Source organism: Tinamus guttatus, unplaced genomic scaffold (genome assembly GCF_059628265.1).
Source record: "Tinamus guttatus ecotype Peru unplaced genomic scaffold, ASM5962826v1 Tinamus_guttatus_pri_ptg000699l, whole genome shotgun sequence".
NCBI lineage: Eukaryota > Metazoa > Chordata > Aves > Tinamiformes > Tinamidae > Tinamus > Tinamus guttatus.
This window is the reverse complement of record NW_028289233.1, coordinates 1-19909: the sequence shown is the minus strand read 5'-3', so window position 1 is coordinate 19909 and position 19909 is coordinate 1. Positions and strand designations below refer to the sequence as shown.

At 66.8% G+C, this 19909-nt stretch overlaps 3 protein-coding genes across 3 annotated transcripts; 2 read left to right on the top strand and 1 right to left on the bottom strand.

Moving 5' to 3' along the window:
• Positions 1-1951: 1951 nt before the first annotated feature.
• On the bottom strand, positions 1952-3831 carry CBX5 (chromobox 5). Its single transcript, XM_088536693.1, has 5 exons — positions 3791-3831; positions 2950-3098; positions 2680-2860; positions 2512-2609; positions 1952-2112 (listed from the first exon to the last, which is right to left on the bottom strand). Exons 2-5 carry the CDS (start codon positions 3084-3086, stop codon positions 1965-1967), a joined length of 564 nt encoding a protein of 187 aa, XP_088392819.1. The 5' UTR covers positions 3087-3098; positions 3791-3831; the 3' UTR covers positions 1952-1964.
• Positions 3832-4358: 527 nt separating this feature from the next.
• On the top strand, positions 4359-12738 carry HNRNPA1 (heterogeneous nuclear ribonucleoprotein A1). The gene is made up of 9 exons (XM_088536694.1): positions 4359-4503; positions 5390-5506; positions 5587-5733; positions 9186-9396; positions 9480-9572; positions 9655-9753; positions 12188-12370; positions 12451-12576; positions 12676-12738. The coding sequence occupies exons 1-9, from the start codon at positions 4489-4491 to the stop codon at positions 12729-12731; spliced, it is 1047 nt and encodes a 348-aa protein (XP_088392820.1). The 5' UTR covers positions 4359-4488; the 3' UTR covers positions 12732-12738.
• Positions 12739-14905: 2167 nt separating this feature from the next.
• On the top strand, positions 14906-19438 carry COPZ1 (coat protein complex I subunit zeta 1; the record flags this gene model as incomplete). Its single annotated transcript, XM_088536692.1, has 5 exons — positions 14906-14946; positions 15608-15676; positions 17137-17218; positions 18194-18285; positions 19353-19438. Coding segments are annotated over exons 1-5 (347 nt in total), but the record flags the coding sequence as incomplete, so codon positions are not given.
• Positions 19439-19909: the final 471 nt, after the last annotated feature.

Sequence of the window (19909 nt, the reverse complement as noted above, 5' to 3'; positions counted from 1 at the left end):
CATTGTCACCCCAACCCGCGTCCCCCACTGTCACCGTCCCATGTCCGCTCCATTGTCACCATCTCTTGACCCTCAATGTCCCCTCCATTGTCACCCCATCCTGTGTCCCCCTCCATTGTCACCCCAACCCGTGTCCCCCACAGTCACCATCCCTTGTCCCCTCCATTATCACCATCTCTTGACCCCCAACGTCACCATCTCATGTCCCCTCCACTGTCACCCCAACCCGTGTCCCCCAGTGTCCCCCCCTCCCGTGTCCCCCGGATCCCGCCCCCCCTCATTGCCACCCCGACCCCATGTCCCCCCCCCCAATGTCCCCCCCATCCCGTGCCCCCCCCCGGCAGCACCACGCGGCGGCCACCAGGTGGCACCAGAGGCCACCTCGAGGAGGGGCCCAGGCGTCCGGGCGGGGGGGGGGGGCAAAGGGGGTTGTTCTGGGTGTCCCCCCCCTCCCAGCGGCAGCTCCTGAAAAGTGACCGTTTATTGGCAGCAAATCCACGGGGGGGGACACAGGAGGGGACACGGGGACACACACACACACGGGGGGGGGGGGGGGCCCAGCTAAAAAACACGGAGGGTAGAAAAAAAAACAGCAGAACTGGGACCCCCCCGGGGCTGTCACACGGCGGGGGGGACACCCCAGCGCCTGTCACCTTTGGGGGGGACAACAACACGAGGCCACCTCCAGCTGTCCCCTTGTGCGGGGGGGGGGGGGTGTTGGGGACAGGTGGGGGGGCCCTGGGAGGGATTGGGGACAGGTTGGGGGGACAGGGGGTTGGGGACAGGCGGAGGCCCCGGGGGGGGGGGGGAGGTTCTGGGGGTGTTGGTGACAGGCGAGGGGGTCCCCATGGGGTTGGTGACAGGTGGGGGGGCCCCGTGGGGGGGTCCTGGGGTGTTGGTGACACGGGGAGTCCCCGCGGGGTTGGTGACATGGGGGTCAAATGGGGGGTCTCAGGGTGTTGGTGACAGGCTGGGGGGGGGTCCCCACGGGATTGATGACAGATGGGGGGGTCCCTGTGGGGGGGTCCCACGGGGTTGGTGACAGGCTGAGGGGGAGGTCCCCATGGAGGGGGGTCCCGCAGGGTTGGTGACAGGCAGAGGGGGAGGTCCCCATGGAGGGGGTCCCATGGGGTTGATGACAGGCGGAGGGGGAGGTCCCCATGGGGGGGTCCCACGGGGTTGATGACAGGTGAAGGGGGAGGTCCCCATGGGGGGGTCCCACGGGGTTGGTGACAGGCGGAGGGGGAGGTCCCCATGGGGGGTCCCACAGGGTTGGTGACAGGTGGAGGGGGAGGTCCCCATGGCGGGGGGTCCCACGGGGTTGATGACAGGTGAAGGGGGAGGTCCCCATGGGGGAGCCCCGCGGGGTTGGTGACAGGCGGAGGGGGAGGTCCCCATGGGGGGGTCCCATGGGGTTGGTGACAGGCGGAGGGGGAGGTCCCCATGGGGGGGTCCCACAGGGTTGGTGACAGGCGGAGGGGGAGGTCCCCACGGGGGAGCCCCGCGGGGTTGGTGACAGGCGGAGGGGGAGGTCCCCACGGGGGGTCCCACAGGGTTGATGACAGGCGGAGGGGGAGGTCCCCGTGGCGGGGGTCCCATGGGGTTGGTGACAGGCGGAGGGGGAGGTCCCCATGGAGGGGGGTCCCACGGGGTTGGTGACAGGGTCCCACAGGGTTGATGACAGGCGGAGGGGGAGGTCCCCACGGGGGGGTCCCACGGGGTTGGTGACAGGCGGAGGGGGAGGTCCCCACGGGGGAGCCCCGCGGGGTTGGTGACAGGCGGAGAGGGAGGTCCCCATGGGGGGGTCCCACGGGGTTGGTGACAGGCGGAGGGGGAGGTCCCCATGGGGGGTCCCACGGGGTTGGTGACAGGCGGAGGGGGAGGTCCCCACGGGGGAGCCCCGCGGGGTTGGTGACAGGCGGAGCCCCAGCGGGTGTCGGTGCCAGGCGGGGGCCCCGCGGGTGTCACGGCGGGGGCGCGCGCGCGGGCGCCCCGCTCTCCTCGGGGTACGCGTGCCACGTCAGCCGCTCCTCGTAGAAGGCGATGACGACCTGCGGGCACCGCACGTTGGCCTCCTTGGCCAGCACCAGGTCGGCCTCGTCCGTGTCCTTCCTGCGGGGGGGACAAGCGGTGACCACGGGGACACCTCCCCGCCCGCGGCCCCAGAAGGGACAAGGGACGCCATAGGTGGTGGCATCTGGCACCAAAGCACTGCTGGGGCCCTGAGGGATGGGGACATGGGGGGGACACGGGGTCCCCCTGCACCCTGGGGCACGGTGGCAACTCCCAGCATCCCCGGGAGGGGACAACTGACGTGACGGATGGTGGCATCCAGTGCCAAAGCAATGCTGAAGCCATGAGAGACGGGAAATTGGGGACACGGGGGACACAGGGCAGTGCCACCGCGTCCCCCCGCACCCTGGGACATGGCGGCAGCTCCGGACAGCCCGGCCAGGTGACAAGGGACACGGTGGCATCCAGCCGGGACGGGGCCGCCGTCCCCACACTCACCACTTCATGAGGAACATGAGGTCCCCGCACGAGTCGGTGGCCCCGATGATCTTCTCCGGCTCCAAGCCCCGCTCGAAGCCCCGCGCGATGTCATTGCTCTGCGGGGACACCCAAAAGTCACCCCCAAAACGTCCCCAAACGCCCCCAACGCCCCCCCCGGCCCCTCACCTCGCGCTTCTTCTTGGCCTTGATGTCGTCGGGGGCGCCGGGGGGGCCGGGCTTGCGCTTGGCGCCCTCGGGCCGCCCCTTGGCGCCGTCGCCCTCTTTGCCCTTCTTGTCCTTGCGCATGAACTCGGAGATGAGCTCGGGGCAGTCCAGGTTCTGCTCGGGCTCCCACGTGTTGTGCTCCCTGCGGGAAAAGAGCGGGGAAAAAAACCCCAAAATACCCAAAATAACAGCCGGGAAGGCGCCCGCGGAGGGGGTGGGTTGGGGACGTACTCGGAGAAGCCCTTCCACTTGAGCAGGTACTCGACGTGGCCCTTGGCGACGCGCCGGTCCAGCACGCGCTCCACCACGAACTCCTCGTCGTCCTCCGAGGACGAGCTGGCCGCCGCGCGCTTGCTGCGCTTGCCCATGGCGCCCGGGCCCTGCGGGAGCGCCACAGCCGCGCTGCCCACGCCGGGAAGCGGGAAAGCCGGGAAACCGGGAAGCGGGAAACCGGGAAGCGGGAAAGCGGGAAACCGGGAAGCGGGCCCGGGGAGGGGGGGGGGTCCTGCCGGGATGGCCCTGGGTGCACTTAGGGGCTGCCCCTCGCTTGGGGCCTTGGGGTCTCGAGCCCGCGCTGCCGCTTGTGGTTTCAACTGCCCTTTTTGGACTTAAAGACCCCCCTTTTTTGGCTTAAACTGCTCTTTTTTGGACTTAAGCGGCCCTTTCTCACACTGCCCCTTTCCACTTAAGCCGCCCTTTTGGATGCTAAGCCGCCTCTTGGCGCCCTCGGCCGCTTCTTGGCGCCCTCGGCCGCCCCTTCGCGCCCTCGGCCGCCCCTTCGCGCCCCGTTCTGCCCCCAGCCCCGGGGACGACGCGCAGCCCCCGGCCCCGCGGGCCGCCCGGGGCCGCTCGGGCTCCGGCGGCGCCTCAGCGAGGCGCGCGGCGCGCGGCGCCGCCCATTGGCTGCCGCCGCGCCGCCGCCGCGCGCCCATTGGCCGCGCCGCCCGCCGCTCACCGCCCCTCGCGCCGCCCCGCGCCGCCATTGGCCGGCGCCGCTGCCAATCGCGCCGCCGGGGCACGCCCCCCGCCCAATCGCCGCGCGCCGTGCCCTGCGCGCCGCCGCCGCCGCTACCTGCGCGCGGAGCCGCCGCCGCCGCGCGCGGCGCCGCTTCCCTGGGGCCGCCGCCGGCGCCGGCGCCGCCCGCCAAAACCGGACCCGCAGCGCGCAGGCGCCGCCCGCGCCGCGCATGCGCGCGCCCCGCCTCCGCGCTCCCCCCTTCCGCGCACACGCACCTCTGCGCGCGCGCACTGCGCATGCGCCGAGCGCCGTGCAGCCTGCGTACGGGCGGCCGGGCGCGCTCCTCGCTGCCGCCGCCGCCGCGCTCGCCGACCGCCGCCGGGCCCGCCGCACCGGAGCCGTGAGCGACAAGGGGCGCGGCCAATGAGGAGCGCCGGGCCGCGGCGCTAGCCAATGAGCGGCGGGCGCGGGGCGGGAGCGCGGCGCGCGGAGCCAATCGGGCCGCGGAGCGGGAAAAGCCGGCGCGCCGCCGCGGGGGGCGGGGCCGCCGCCAATGCGCTAGGGCGGCCGCGGCGGGGCGGGCCGCGCGGCGCCGGAGCCAATCGCGGGGCGCGGCGCGGGCGGAGCGGCGCGCGGCTCGGCCAATGAGGGCGCGGCGCGGCGGCGCGGCGCCCAATGGGCGCGGGCGGGGGGCGGGCGCGCGGCGGAGTGAGGCGGCGGCGCGCGGCGCGCTCGGCCCCTTTCCGTGTCGGCGCCTCGCGGAGGGAGCATCGCGCGCGCAGCCCCGCACCGAGGCCGCGCCGCCCGCCGCCATGGCCAAGAGCGAGGTGAGCCCCGCGCCGCCGCGCGCCGCCGCCCCCCCGCCCGCCGCCACTTCCCCCCCCCCCCCACCGAACCGCCCCGCTCGGCTCCCGCCGGGCCGCGCGCACTGCGCCTGCGCGCGCCGCCCGCCCCCACTGCGCACGCGCGCGGCGCCCCCTCCCCTCACCATGGCATCGCAGCCCCCCCCACACTCCACCGCGGCGCATGCGCGCGCGCCCCCCTCCCGCGGGTTCCCCCCCCCCACCCCGCGGCGCGCGCGCCCCCGCGGCCACGTGCGCGTCTTTGTGCTCGGGTGGGCGGCGGCGGCTGCGCATGCGCGGGGCGCGCCCTGGGCAGGGGGCTGCCCGGGGGGGTCGGGGGGGGCAAGGGTGTCCCGAGGGGGGGGCGGGGACAGGGGTGTCCCTCGATGTGACAGGGACTGTTGTGGGGGGGGGGGGGGAGGTGACAAAGCGTCCCTGGGGGGGACAGGGATTGTTGGGGGGGCGGAGGGAGGTGACAAGGTGTCCCTGGGCAGGGGACAGGGGTTGTTTGGGGGGGTGGAAACGTCTTTGGAGGGGGGTAGGGATGTCCCCAGGGAGTGACAGGTGCCATTTTGCGTGGGGGGACAGGGCAGGGGGTGGCAGGGATGTCCCTGGAGGGGGACAAGGTCCCTTTGGAGAGGGGAATGGGTTGGGGGGGGGGGTCAGGGGTGTCCCTGGTTGGGGACAGGGACCCTTGGGGTCTGTGTCCCCTCATTGGGCCCGTTGGGCCTTTGCAAGGGGGTCTTGGGGGCAGTTTGGGGCTACGGGCCCATTCTGTGGTGACAACCGCATCCCAGAGCACCGGAGCGGGGGGACACCTGCCAGAGGTGACCCCCGTCCCCATCATGTCCCCGTGTCCCCCCCCGTGCAGTCCCCTAAGGAGCCCGAGCAGCTCCGCAAACTCTTCATCGGCGGCCTGAGCTTCGAGACGACGGACGAGAGCCTGCGCAGCCACTTCGAGCAATGGGGGACGCTCACGGACTGCGTGGTAGGGACCCCCCCGGGGCCACCCGGGGCCCCGCGCGGGGACGCCGGGGACCCCGGTGCCACCGCGCGGCGTCCCCGCAGGTGATGCGGGACCCCAACACGAAGCGCTCGCGGGGCTTCGGCTTCGTCACCTACTCGTCCGTGGAGGAGGTGGACGCCGCCATGAACGCGCGGCCGCACAAGGTGGACGGGCGCGTGGTGGAGCCCAAGCGCGCCGTGTCGCGGGAGGTAGGAGCCGGGGACACCGCGGGGGACAGCGCGGGCGGCGGGACGGGGCCGGGCGGCCGCAAAAACGGGAAAAGCGGGGCCAAACGGGCACGCTTTGGGGTGGTGGCTGCAAAAACGGGGCCGAACCGCTGCATTTTGGGGCTCGTGGTGCAAAAACGGGAAAAGCGGGGACAAATGGGCACGCTTTGGGGCTCCTAGATGCAAAAACGGGGCCAAACGGGCACGCTTTGGGGTGGGGGCTGCAAAAACGGGGCCGAACCGCTGCATTTTGGGGCTCGTGGTGCAAAAACGGGAAAAGCGGGGCCAAATGGGCAAGCTTTGGGGCTCCTAGGTGCAAAATGGGGCCAAACGGCCACGCTAGGAGCTGGTGGTTGCAAAATGGGGCCAAATGGCCGCGCTCTGAGGCTCCTAGGTGCAAAAACGGGGCCAAACGGGCACGCTTTGGGGTGGTGGCTGCAAAAACGGGGCCGAACCGCTGCATTTTGGGGCTCGTGGTGCAAAACCGGGAAAAGCGGGGACAAATGGGCACGCTTTGGGGTGGTGGCTGCGAAATGGGCCCAAACGGTCACGCTTGGGGCTGGTGGCTGCAAAATGGGCCCAAATGGCCACGCTCTGGGGCTCGTGGGTGCAAAATGGGCCCAAATGGCCACATTCTGGACCTGGTGGCTGCAAAATGGGCCCGAACGGCCACGCTTGGGGCTGGCCGCTGCAAAATGGGCCCAAACGGCCACGCTTTGGGGCTCGTAGGTGCAAAAATGGGCCCAAACGGTCACGCTTGGGGCTGGTGGCTGCAAAATGGGGCCAAACGGCCGCGCTCTGGGGCTCGTAGGCGCAAAAACGGGACCAAACGACTGTGCTTTGGGGTGGTGGCTGCAAAAACGGGGCTGAACCGCTGCATTTTGGGGCTCGTGGTGCAAAAACAGGAAAAGCAGGGCCAAGCGGCCACGCTTGGGGCTGGTGGCTGCAAAATGGGCCCAAATGGCCACATTCTGGGGCTGGTGGCTGCAAAATGGGCCCAAATGGCCACGCTTGGGGCTGGTGGCAGCAAAAATGGGCCCAAACGGCCACGCTCTGGGGCTCCTAGGTGCAAAATGGGGCCAAATGGCTGTGCTTTGGGATGGCGGCTGCAAAAACGGGGCCAAACCGCTGCACTTTGGGGCGCGTGGTGCAAAAATGGGAAAAATGGGGCTGAACGGTTGCAGTTTGAGGCTGGTGGTTACAAAATGGGGCTGATGGCCACAAACGGGGCCAAACGGCTGCAGTTTGGGGTTGGTGGCTGCAAAACGGGCCCAAACGGCCCCACTCTGGGGCTCGTGGTGCAAAAACGGGGCCGAACTGCTGCGCTTTGGGGCTCGTGGTGCAAAAATGGGAAAAATGGGGCTGAACAGTTTCAGTTCGGGCCTATTGGTGCAAAAATGGGGCTGAACGGCTGCAATTTGGGGCTGGTGGCTGCAAAACCTGGAAACATGGGGCCAAACAGGCGGACTTTGGTGCAAAAATGAGAGAAACGGGGTTGAAAAGTCATAGTTTGGGGCTCTTGGCTGCAAAACGGGCCCAAGTGGCCATGGTTTGGGGCTGGCAGTGGCAAATCGGGGCTGAACGGCTGCACTTTGGGGCTCTTGGCTGCAAAAACAGGAAAAACGGGCCCAAACGGCCACACTTTGGGGCTGGAGGATACAAAAACGGGTCGAAACGACCTCATTTTGGGGCTGCAGGATACAAAAAGGGGCCCCAACGGCCACCTTTTTGGGGCTGAAGGATACAAAAGCGGGTCCAAACAGCCGCGCTTTGAGGCTGGAGGATACAAAAACAGTCCCAAACGGCCACATTTTGGGGCTGGAAGATACAAAAAGGGGCCCAAATGGCCACACTTTCGGCCTTAGAGCTGCAAAATGGGCCCAAACGGCCGCATTTTGGGGCTGGAGGATACAAAAACGGGTCGAAACGGCCGTGCTTTGTGGCTGGAGGATACCAAAATGGGTCCAAATGGCCACGTTTTGGGGCTGGAGGATACAAAAAGGGGCCCAAACGGGCGCATTTTGGGGCTCGAGGATACAAAAACAGGCCCAAAAAGATGGGTTTGGGGGCTGCAGGATACAAAAACGGGTCCAAACGGCTGCACTTTGGGGCTGCAGGATAGAAAAACGGGCCCAAACAGCCGCGTTTTGGGGCTGCAGGATACAAAAATGGATCCAAATGGCTGCACTTTGGGCCTGGAGGATACAAAAATGGGTTAAAACAGCTGCATTTTGGGGCTGGAGGATACCAAAATGGGCCCAAATGGCCACACTTTGGGGCTGGAGGATAAAAAAGGGGGGCTGAATGGCTGCGCTTTGGGGCTAGAGGATACAAAAACAGGTTAAACAGCTGCATTTTGGGGCTGGAGGATACAAAAAGGGGCCCAAAAGGCCGCGTTTTGGGGCTGCAGGATACAAAAACGGGTCCAAACGGCCACACTTTGGGGCTGCAGGATACAAAAATGGGTTATACAAAAAGGGGCCCAACCGGCCGTGTTTTGGGGCTGGTAGGTACAAAAACAGGCCCAACCAGCGGCATTTTGGTGCCCCCAACCTCCAACCATCTGCGTTTTGGGGCTGGAGAATACAAAAATGGGTCCAAACGGCTGCACTTTGGGGCTCGAGGATACAAAAACAGGCCCAAAAAGATGGGTTTGGGGGCTGCAGGATAGAAAAACGGGCCCAAACAGCCGCGTTTTGGGGCTGCAGGATACAAAAATGGGTCCAAATGGCCGCACTTTGGGCCTGGAGGATACAAAAATGTGTTAAAACAGCTGCATTTGGGGGCTGGAGGATACCAAAATGGGCCCAAATGGCCACGCTTTGGGGCTGGAGGATAAAAAAGGGGGGCTGAATGGCTGCGCTTTGGGGCTAGAGCATACAAAAACGGGTTAAACAGCTGCATTTTGGGGCTGGAGGATAGAAAAAGGGGCCCAAACGGCCGTGCTTTGGGGCTGGGGGATACAAAAACGGGTCCAAACAGCCGCGCTTTGGGGCTGGAGGATACCAAAATGGGTTCAAATGGCCACACTTTTGTCCTTAGAGCTGCAAAATGGGGCCAAACGGACGCATTTTGGGGCTGCAGGATGCAAAAATGGGTTGAAACAGCCGCGCTTTGGGGCTGGAGGATACCAAAATGGGTCCAAATGGCCGTGCTTTGGGGCTGGAGGATAAAAAAGGGGCCCTGAATGGCTGCGTCTTGGGGCTGGAGGATACAAAAAGGGGTCCAAAAGGCTGTGTTTTGGGGCTGGAAGATACAAAAACGGGCCCAAACGGCCGCGTTTTGGGGCTCACCTGCGCCAACGGGCCGCGTTTGGTGGCTGGAGGATACAAAAATGGGCTGAAACGGCCGCGTTTTGGGGCTGCAGGATACAAAAATGGGTTATACAAAAAGGGGCCCAACCGGCCGCGTTTCGGGGCTCCCTGTCCCCGCAGGACTCGCAGCGCCCCGGCGCCCACCTCACGGTGAAGAAGATCTTCGTGGGCGGCATCAAGGAGGACACGGAGGAGCACCACCTGCGCGACTACTTCGGCCAGTACGGCAAGATCGAGGTGGTGGAGATCATGACGGACCGCGGCAGCGGCAAGAAGCGCGGCTTCGCCTTCGTCACCTTCGACGACCACGACTCCGTGGACAAGATCGTCAGTGAGTTGGGGACGCCGTGGGGACGGTGGCCGCGCGCCGCCGTCCCCAACGCGTCCCCCCCCTTGCGCTGTGTCCCCGTGCAGTCCAGAAGTACCACACGGTGAACGGGCACAACTGCGAGGTGCGCAAGGCGCTGTCCAAGCAGGAGATGGCCAGCGCCTCGGCCGGCCAGCGAGGTGGGTGAGCGGCGTCCCCGTGTCACCCGTGTCACCCGCCACCCGCTGTCCCCGGCCGCCCTAAGGGCTCTGTCCCCGCCAGGACGCAGCGGCTCCGGTAACTTCGGCGGCGGCGGCGGCGGCCGCGGGGGATTCGGAGCCAACGACAATTTTAGCCGCGGGGGCAACTTTGGAGCGCGGGGTGAGTGATGGGGGGGGACGGGGGACGTGTTGGGGACGTGGGGGGGCGTTGGGGACACATGGGGGACACGGGCACGTGTGGGGACGTGGGACGTGTCGGGGACATGGGGACACAGGTGCATGTAGGGGTGTGGGACATGTTGGGGACATGGGGAGACGTTGGGGACAGATGGGGGACACGGGCACGTGTGGGGACGTGGGACGTGTTGGGGACATGGGGACACAGGTGCATGTAGGGGTGTGGGACATGTTGGGGACATGGGGAGACGTTGGGGACAGATGGGGGACACAGGCACGTGTGGGGACGTGGGACACGGGGACATGGGGAGGCGTTGGGGACACATGGGGGACACGGGCACGTGTGGGGACGTGGGACGTGTTGGGGACATGGGGACACAGGCACGTGTGGGGGTGTGGGATACGTTGGGGACATGGGGAGGCGTTGGGGACAGATGAGGGACACAGGCACGTGTGGGGACATGGGGAGATTTTGGGGACAGATGGGGGACACGGACACGTGGGGACACAGGCACGTGTGGGGACGTGGGAATGTTGGGGACATGGGGAGACTTTGGGGACAGATGGGGGACACAGGCACGTGTGGGGACATGGGACACGTTGGGGACATGGGGAGACCTTGGGGACAGATGGACACAGACACATGTGGGGACGTGGGACATGTTGGGGACATGGGGAGATTTTGGGGACAGATGGGGGACACAGGCACATGTGGGGGTGTGGGACATGTTGGGGACGTGGGGAGACATTGGGGACAGATGGGGGACACAGGCACATGTGGGGGACACAGGTACATGTGGGGACGTGGGACATGTTGGGGACAGATGGGAGACACAGACATATGTGGGGGCGTAGCCCATTTTGGGGACATGGGGACACAGGCACATGTGGGGCTGTGGGACATGTTGGGGACATGGGGAGACGTTGGGGACAGATGGGGGACACAGGCACGTGTGGGGCTGTGGGACACATTGTGGGTGTGTTAGGGTCATGGGGAGACGTAGGGGACGTTTGGGGACAGATTGGGGACACAGGGGCATGTGGGGATGTATGGGGGTTGGCTGCAGACATGAGGACACAGGACACGGGGTCATTGGAGACACGTTGGGGACGTGGGGCCATTGGGGACACGTTGGGGACATGGGAACATGTGGGACACATGGGGATAGGTGGGCAGATGTTGGAGGCATGTTAGGATGCAGCAGTGTGGGACACGTTGGGGACATGTTGGGGACACATTTAGGATATGTTGAGGACATAAAGACACTGGGGACACAGGGACATGCGGGGATTATGGGGACAGATTTGGGACATGTTGACAACATGGAGATGGGCTGGGGACACATTGGGGACATGGTGTCATGAGAGCATGTGGGGACACATTAAGGGTACGTGGGGGCGTGTAGGGACATGGGGGTCACGTTGGGGACACATTGGGAAATGTGGGGACATGTTGGGGACATGGGGGGACATAGGGATAGGTGGGGACATGGGACACACTGGGGGGAACGTTGAGGTCATGTTGGGGACACATTGGGACAGGCGGGGACATGTTGGGGACATAGGGACAGGTTGGGGCCCGGGTTCACATTGGGACATGTTGGGGACATGAGGGGACATAAGGACAGGTGGGAGCTGGGGGACATGGGACACATTTGCGGGGACTTTGGGTTTGTGTTAGGGACACATTGAGAGATGTGGGGACATGGGAGGACATGGGGACACGGGGGTCGTTGGAGGATGTTGGGGACACATTGGGAAGTGTGGGGACATGGGGACATGGGAGGACGTGCGGACATAGGGGTCGTTGGGGATGTTGGGGACACATTGAGAGATGTGGGGACATGGGAGGACATGGGGACACGGGGGTCATTGGGGATGTTGGGGACACATTGGGAAATGTGGAGATATGGGGAGATGGGAGGACATGGGAACATGGGGCTCGTTGGGGACACATTGGGAAATGTGGGGACATGGGAATATGGGAGGACGTGGGAACACGGGGGTTATTGGGGGTGTTGGGGACACATTGGGAAATGTGGGGACATGGGAGGACGTGGGGACATGGGGGTCGTTGGGGATGTTGGGGACACATTGGGAAATGTGGGGACATGGGGCTCGTTGGGGACGCATTGGGAAATGTGGGGACATGGGAATATGGGAGGACGTGGGAACACGGGGGTTATTGGGGGTGTTGGGGACACATTGGGAAATGTGGGGACATGGGAGGACGTGGGGACACGGGGGTCGTTGGGGGATGTTGGGGACACGGGGACATGACGGGATGTGTGTGGACACGTTGGGGACCCATTGGGGCCACATTAAGGACACGTCACCCGTCCGGCTCGTGGCCACTCGGCGGGGTCCGTCCCTCCCCGTCCCCGCGTTGTCACCCCCTGTCCCCTCCCCGTCCCCAGGCTACGGCGGCGGCGGCGGCAGCGGCCCCGGCTACTCGGGGGGCTCCCGTGGCTACGGCGGCGGCGGCGGCGGCTCCTACGACGGCTACAACGGCGGCGGCGGCTTCGGCGGCAGCGGCGGCCGGCGGCCGGCGCGGGGCCCCGCGCTCGCCGTGCGCAACGGCCTGGCCGACGCGGGCACCGGTGCGCGCCGCCCCGGACACCCCCCTTCCCCAAACACCCCGCCCCGGCCGACTGTTGTTTTTGTTGTCACCCCGCTACAGGCGGCAACTTCGGCGGCGGCGGCGGCAACTACAACGACTTCGGCAGTTACAACAACCAGGCGTCCAACTTCGGGCCCATGAAGGGCGGCAACTTCGGCGGACGCAGCTCGGGGCCCTACGGGGGCGGTGAGCGGTGTCACCCCCCCCTTGGGGACAACCCCGCGTTGTCCCCAACCCTCCCACCCCCCCGGTTTGGGGACGCGCTGACACCCCCCGTCCCCACAGGCGGCTACGGCAGCTCGAGCGGCGGCGGCAGCTACGGCGGTGGCAGGAGGTTTTAACACCCGGTAAGCACCAAGGTGTCCCCAGGGTGTCCCCAGGGTGTCCCCAAGGTGTCCCCAAGGTGTCCCCAAGGCCCCGTTAACTCTTTTTTCCCCGTTATCCCTCAGGCGCCTGAACTTTTAGCAGGAGGGAGACCCAGAGCAGGAGCCGCAGGTTCCGGCGGCCGGGGGGGGGCGCTCCCCGAAGACGCGTTTTAGACCACCAAAAAACCACCGAAACGCCCCAAAACACCCGACCCCCCCCCCGGCGTCCCCCGCGCCCGGGACTGGCGCCCGTCACTGTCCCCAGGTGGAGGCGGGGCCGCGGGCGCCGCGTCCCGTCGCGCTGTCGCTCGCTGCCTGTACCCGCTCGTGACGCTGAATAAATGTCTTTTTTTTTTTACATTTTTTACCTACTTTTAGTTGTTTTTCCCCCGTTTCCCCACGCCGAGCCGGAGGGGGTTCCCTTTGGAGCGGGACCGGGACAGCGCAGGTGACACTGTCCTCTTGTGTCCCCCCCCCTTGGGGACATCTCGGGACAGCCCTGGGGTGGCCGAGGGACTGCGGGAGGGATGAGGGACACGACAGGGCCGCAGGGGACAGGGAGCTTGGGACACTTGGGGACAGCAGAGGGAGCGAGGGGACAGGCGAGGATGGAGAGGACAGGGATGGGGACAGGAGGACACAGGTTATGGGGACAGGGTGACACTTGGGGACTGGATGAGGACAGAGGTGACAAGGATGGGGACAGGATGGTGACAGGAGAGGGATGAAGGAGCTGGGAGGGGGGTACAGAGGACAGGGACAGAGGGGACAGGCCAGTGTCACCTGGTGTGACAGGGATGGCAATGGGGTGACACAGGTGACACGGACGCTGGCACCATCTGCGTTGCTTCATTTACAGAGGTGGCAGGGGGGCCTGTGTCCCTGGGGTGTCCCCAAAGTGTCCCCAGGGCGCTCGGTGGAAGCCCAGCCAGGACACGTCCCCTGGGGTGCAGAGCTGGGGACACCTTGGGGACACTTGTGACGGGGACAGGGTGGCATCGTGGGCAGCCAGGGGCGCTCTTGGTCCTCGTGGGCTGCAAGGGGTCCCAAAGGCACCGACGGGCACCCGGGGTGCGGGATGTCACCGAGAGCACCCCAGGGTACAGGATGTCCCTGAGGACACCTCGGGGTGCAGGATGTCACCCTGGGGAGCTCCCGTGTCCCCGGAGGACCATTGAGCACCCAAGGGCGCCCCTGGGCACCCCGGGGGGCAGGACCCCTCTCATTGCCCCCATCACTGTCGCTGTCATCGTCGCTGTCCCTGTGGCCGCAGGTACAGCGGGGGGCGGAGCCAGCGCGGAGGGGGCGGAGCCGGCGCGGAGGGGGCGGAGCCAGGGGCGGGGCGCGCCTACAGCTCGCGGGGCGACAGCATCTCCCGTCACGTGATCGCGCCCAGGGGGGCGGGGCCAGATCGGGGGGCGGGGCCCTCCCAGAGTCTGCAGAGGCGCGGCACCTCATTGGTTGCCCCTTCGCCCCGCCCCCCAACGCTGCTGATTGGCTGCGAGCGCGTTCCCCACGCTGCCGATTGGCCGCCGCTCCTTCCCCGTGCCCGCGCGTGTCCCTGTCCCCGCGCGTGGTTGTGACCCGGTGCCTTGGGGACACGGCGGGGACAAGGCCCAGCCCCCCGCAGCCACGGCCACCGCGTGCCCTGGGGACACGGGGGACACGGGGAGGGACCGGGACCCAGGAAGGGGCTGCTTAAGGATGAGACACGGGGGACTTGGGGACACGGGGGACATTGAGGGACATGGGGGACACAAGCACAGGGATGGGGACACCCCCGCCATGTCCCCCACGTCCCCAGGGCAAAGGTCACAGCCTCGCGCCCCTGGGGTCATGACCCCGTTGGGGGTGTGGCCAAGCCACGAGCAGGAAGGGCTTCCACCAATCACAGCGCGCGGCTGGCGGGGCTTTGTGAGCGCTTCCCGGGTCTCCATGGGAACAGGGGCCGTGACTGACAGCGCTCCCCTCCAATCAGCCGCCGCTTTCGGCGGCGCGGGAAAGGAAGTCCTTCTCCTGGCCCGCCCTCCCGGCAATTCCGCGCGCTGATTGGCCAGAAGGAGGAGCGGGCTCGCCCAATGCGGCTGGAGAAGGGCGCGAGGGGCGGGGCACGGCGCGGTGATTGGCCAATGGGGCGCAGCCGCTCTTCCGGCTCCACGTCGGCGTGTGCAAAATGGAGGCGCTGATCCTGGTGAGAGCGGCGGGACGGGCGGGTTGTACCAAGGAGGGGGGGAAAGGGGGGGGGCCGGGATGAACCATGGGGGGTTGCGGGGGGGCCGGGACCTCCCATTGGGGTCAATGGGGGGCCGGGATGAACCATGGGGGGCAACGGGGGGGCCAGGACCTCCCATTGCAGTCGATGGGGGGCTGGGATGAACCATGGGGGGCAACGGGGGGACCGGGACCTCCCATTGGGATCAATGGGGGGCCGGGATGAACCATGGGGGGCAACGGGGGGACCGGGACCTCCCATTGGGGTCAATGGAGGGCCGGGATGAACCATGGGGGGTTACGGGGGGGCCAGGACCTCCCATTGGGGTCAATGGGGGGCCGGGATGAACCATGGGGGGAAATGGGGGGGCTGGGACCTCCCATTGGGGTCAAGGGGGGGGGTTGGGATGAACCATGGTGGGGAACGGGGGGGCCGGGACCTCCCATTGGGGTCAATGGGGGGGCTGGGATGAACCATGGGGGGGCGGGACCTGCTATTGGGGTCAATGGGGGGGGCGGGTGGTACCATGGGGGTCAATGGGGGGGACAGTGGTGACCGGAGGGGACAGTGCCCAGGGTGGGGGGTGCCGGGTGTCCCCGGGTGTCCCCGCGGCGGCAGCGGTGACGTCCCCGTCCCGCAGGAGCCGTCGCTCTACACGGTCAAGGCCATCGTCATCCTGGACAACGACGGCGAGCGGCTCTTCGCCAAGGTACGGGGGGACACGGTGGCACCTGCGGGGGGACACGGTGGCACCTTAGGGGGGGACACAATGGCACCGACCACAGGGGACACAGTGGCACAAACAGGAGGGATCTGGTGACACCAACGGGGGGACACGATGGCACCTACTGAGGGACACGGTGGCACCTAGCATGGGGACGTGGTGGCACCTTAGGGGGGGACACAATGGCACCGACCACAGGGGACACGGTGGTACCTTTGGGGGGGGACACGATGGCACTGCCCCCAGGGGACACAGTGGCACCAACAGGAGGGAGCTGGTGGCACCTACGGGGGGACATGGTGGCACCTATAGGGGGACGTGGTGGCACCTTAGGGGGGACACCATGGCACTGCCCCCAGGGGACACAGTGTCGCCTACAGGGGGACGCGGTGGCACCTACATGGGGGGACATGGTGGCACTGCCCCCAAGGGACACAGTGTCACCTACGGGGGATGATGCGGTGGCACCTACAGGGGGGACATGGTGGCACCTAGCGTGGGGACGTGGTGGCACCTTAGGGGGGGGCACAATGGCACCAACCACAGGGGACACAGTGGCACCAACAGGAGGGACCTGGTGGCACCTACAGGGGGACACGGTGGCACCTATGGGGGGACACGATGGCACAGCCCCCAGGGGACACAGTGGCACCTGTGGGGGATGATGCGGTGGCACCTACAGGGGGACGCAGTGGCACCTATGGGGGGGACACGATGGCTCCTAGCATGGGGATATGGTGGCACCTACGGGGGGACATGGTGGCACCTATGGTGGGACGTGGTGGCACCTTAGGGGGGGACACAATGGCACCGACCACAGGGGACACAGTGGCACAAGCAGGAGGGACCTGGTGACACCAACGGGGGGACACGGTGGCACCTAGCATGGGGACGTGGTGGCACCTTAGGGGGGGACACAATGGCACCGACCACAGGGGACACGGTGGCACCTTTGGGGGGGGACACGATGGCACTGCCCCCAGGGGACACAGTGGCACCAACAGGAGGGAGCTGGTGACACCAACGGGGGGACACGGTGGCACCTACGAGGGGACGTGGTGGCACCTAGAGTGGGGACATGGTGGCATCTTAGGGGGGGACACGATGGCACTGCCCCCACGGGACATGGTGGCACCTATAGGGGGGACATGGTGGCACTGCCTGCGGGACACACATGGGGACGTGGGGACCCAATCGGTGCCACTTGTTGGACACGATGGCACAAGGCCAGGACACGGGGACACGGTTGGGGGTCCAGGACATGGGGACACATTTGGTGGCACAAAACAGGGATAGGGCAGACGTGGGGCCACCTTCGGGGACGCGGGGGTGGCCCATTCCTTGTCCCAGGGCAGGGATGGCACCTGGGACACGGAGATCCCTGGGGACACGGGGGTGACGCGTCACTGTCCCTGGTGTCCCCACACTGTCCCTGCTGTCCCCAGTACTACGATGACACCTACCCGGGCGCCAAGGAGCAGAGGGCCTTTGAGAAGAGCATCTTCGCCAAGACCCACCGCAGCGACAGTGAGTGACACACGCGTCCCCGCGGCCACCCACACGTCCCCACGTGTCCCCAGGGTGTCCCTGCATGTCACCAGGGTGTCCCAGGGCATCCCCATGTGTCCCCATGTGTCCTCAGGGCATCCCCACGTGACACGCGTGTCCCCAGGGCACCCCCACTCATTGCCACGTGTCCCCAGGGTGTCCCCACGTGTCCTCACGTGTCCCCAGGGTGTCCCCAGGGCATCCCCATGCATCTCCACATGTCTTCAGGGTGTCCCTGTGTGTCCCCAGGGTGCCCCCGCGTGTCCCCGCATGTCCCCAGGGCATCTCCGTGCGTCTCCACGTGTCCCCAGGGTGTCCCCGCATGTCCCCAGGATGTCCCCGTGTGTCCCCAGGGTGTCCCTGCGTGTCATCACGTGTCCCCAGGGCATCTCCAGGTGTCCCCAGGGTGTCCCCCCGGTGTCCCCGCGTGTCCCCAGGGTGTCCCCGCGTGTCCCCACGTTGTCCTCACGTGTCCCCAGGGCATCCCCATGCATGTCCACATGTCTTCAGGGTGTCCCTGTGTGTCCCCAGGGTGTCCCCGCGTGTCCCCATGTGTCCCCGCATGTCCCCAGAGCATCTCCATGCATCTCCACGTGTCCCCAGGGCATCCCCATGCGTCTCCACATGTCCCCAGGGTGTCCCCGTGTGTCCCTGCGTGTCCCCAGGGTGTCCCTGCGTGTCATCATGTGTCCCCAGGGCATCTCCAGGTGCCCCCAGGGTGTCCCCCCGGTGTCCTGGCGTGTCCCCACGTGTCCCCGCATGTCCCCAGGGTGTCCCCGCGTGTCACCAGGGTGTCCCCAGGGTGTCCTTGTGTGTCCCTGGGTGTCCCCAGGGTGTCCCTGCGTGTCATCACGTGTCCCCAGAGCATCTCCAGGTGTCCCCAGGGTGTCCCCCGGTGTCCCCGCGTGTCCCCAGGCTGTGTCCCCGCGCGGTGACGCTGTCCCCTGTCCCCAGGCGAGATCGCGCTGCTCGAGGGCCTCACCGTGGTCTACAGGAGCAGCATCGACCTCTACTTCTACGTCATCGGCAGCCCCCACGAGAACGAGGTGACACGGGGACACCGGGGATGGCAGGGGACACGGGGACACTGGAGGGCGGCAGAGCAAGGAATGGGGGACACATGGGGGACATGGATGTGGGTTGGGGTGGGGACATGGAAGGGACATGGAGGGGACAAGGGGGTAGAGGGGACACGGAGGGGACATGAGTGGCACGTGGTAATAGGGATGGGGACAAGAAAGGGGGCACAGAGGGGACATGGGTGGTCGTGGGGGACACAGGGACCTGGAGGGGACACGGTGAGGGAGACATGGGGACAATGGCGGGAGGGCTGGTGGGGGAGGCGTGGAGGTGTAGGGGACACAGGGGGACACAGGTGACCCCACTGGGGACACAGGACACGCTGGGGGGTAGGTGACACCCCAGGTGGTGTCGGGGGGGGACACATAGGACATGTTGGGGGGTAGGTGACACCCCGAGAGGTGTCAGGGGGACACGCAGGACACGTTGGGGGAGCAGGTGACACCCGGGTGGTGTCAGAGGGACACACAGGACACGTTGGGGGTAGGTGACACCCCGAGTGGTGTTGGGCGGGACACACAGGACACATTGGGGGTAGGTGACACCCTGGGAGGTGTCGGGGTGACACACAGGACATGTTGGGGGTAGGTGACACCCCGGGAGGTGTCAGGGGGACACACAGGACACATTGGGGGTAGGTGACACCCGGGGTGGTGCCGGGGGGTGACACACAGGACATGTTGGGTGTAGGTGACACCCTGGGAGGTGTCAGGGGGACACACAGGACACATTGGGGGTAGGTGACACCCCAGGTGGTGTCGGGGGGGGGCACACAGGACATGTTGGGGGTAGGTGACACCCTGGGAGGTGTCAGGGGGACACACAGGACACATTGGGGGTAGGTGACACCCCGGGGTGGTGCCGGGGGGGTGACACACAGGACATGTTGGGGGGTAGGTGACACCCTGGCTGGTGTCGGCGGGGACACAAAGGACACGCTGGGGGGTAGGTGACACCGCCGGGTGGTATCGGGGGGAGGGACACACAGGACACGCTGGGGGTGGCCGTGGTGACACCGCTGTCCCTGTCCCAGCTGATGCTCACGGCCGTGCTCGGCTGCCTCTTCGACTCCCTCAGCCAGATGCTGCGGTACCGGGGGGGACCCTGGGGCACCCATGGGTGCTGGGGGGGGGGCACCAGGACCCCCCCGTAATGGTGGTGGGGGGGGGGGGTGGACGGGGGACACCCAGGTGACATGGGGGGGGGGACAAGGGGGGCACTTGGTGGTGGGGGACATCCCAATCCAGGCAGTGATGGTGGTTGGCGGGGGGCACCCATGGGTGCAGGGGGGGGGCACTGGGATCATGGGAGAGGTGCGGGGGGGGCACCCAGATGCCCCATTTTTTTTTTTGGGGGGGGGGGGACACCCCAATGCAGTTGAAATGGGGGGGGGGGGCACCGGGACCATGACCGGGGTGCAGGGGGGGGGCACCCATGGGTGCTGGGGGGGGGGCACTGGGACCATGACTGGGGTGCGGGGGGGGGGGGGGGGGCACCCAGACCCCCCCCATAATGGGGTCGGGGAAGGGGGGGGGGCAACACCCCAATCCAGGCCACCAATGACAGGGGGTGACGGGAAGGTGACACCCA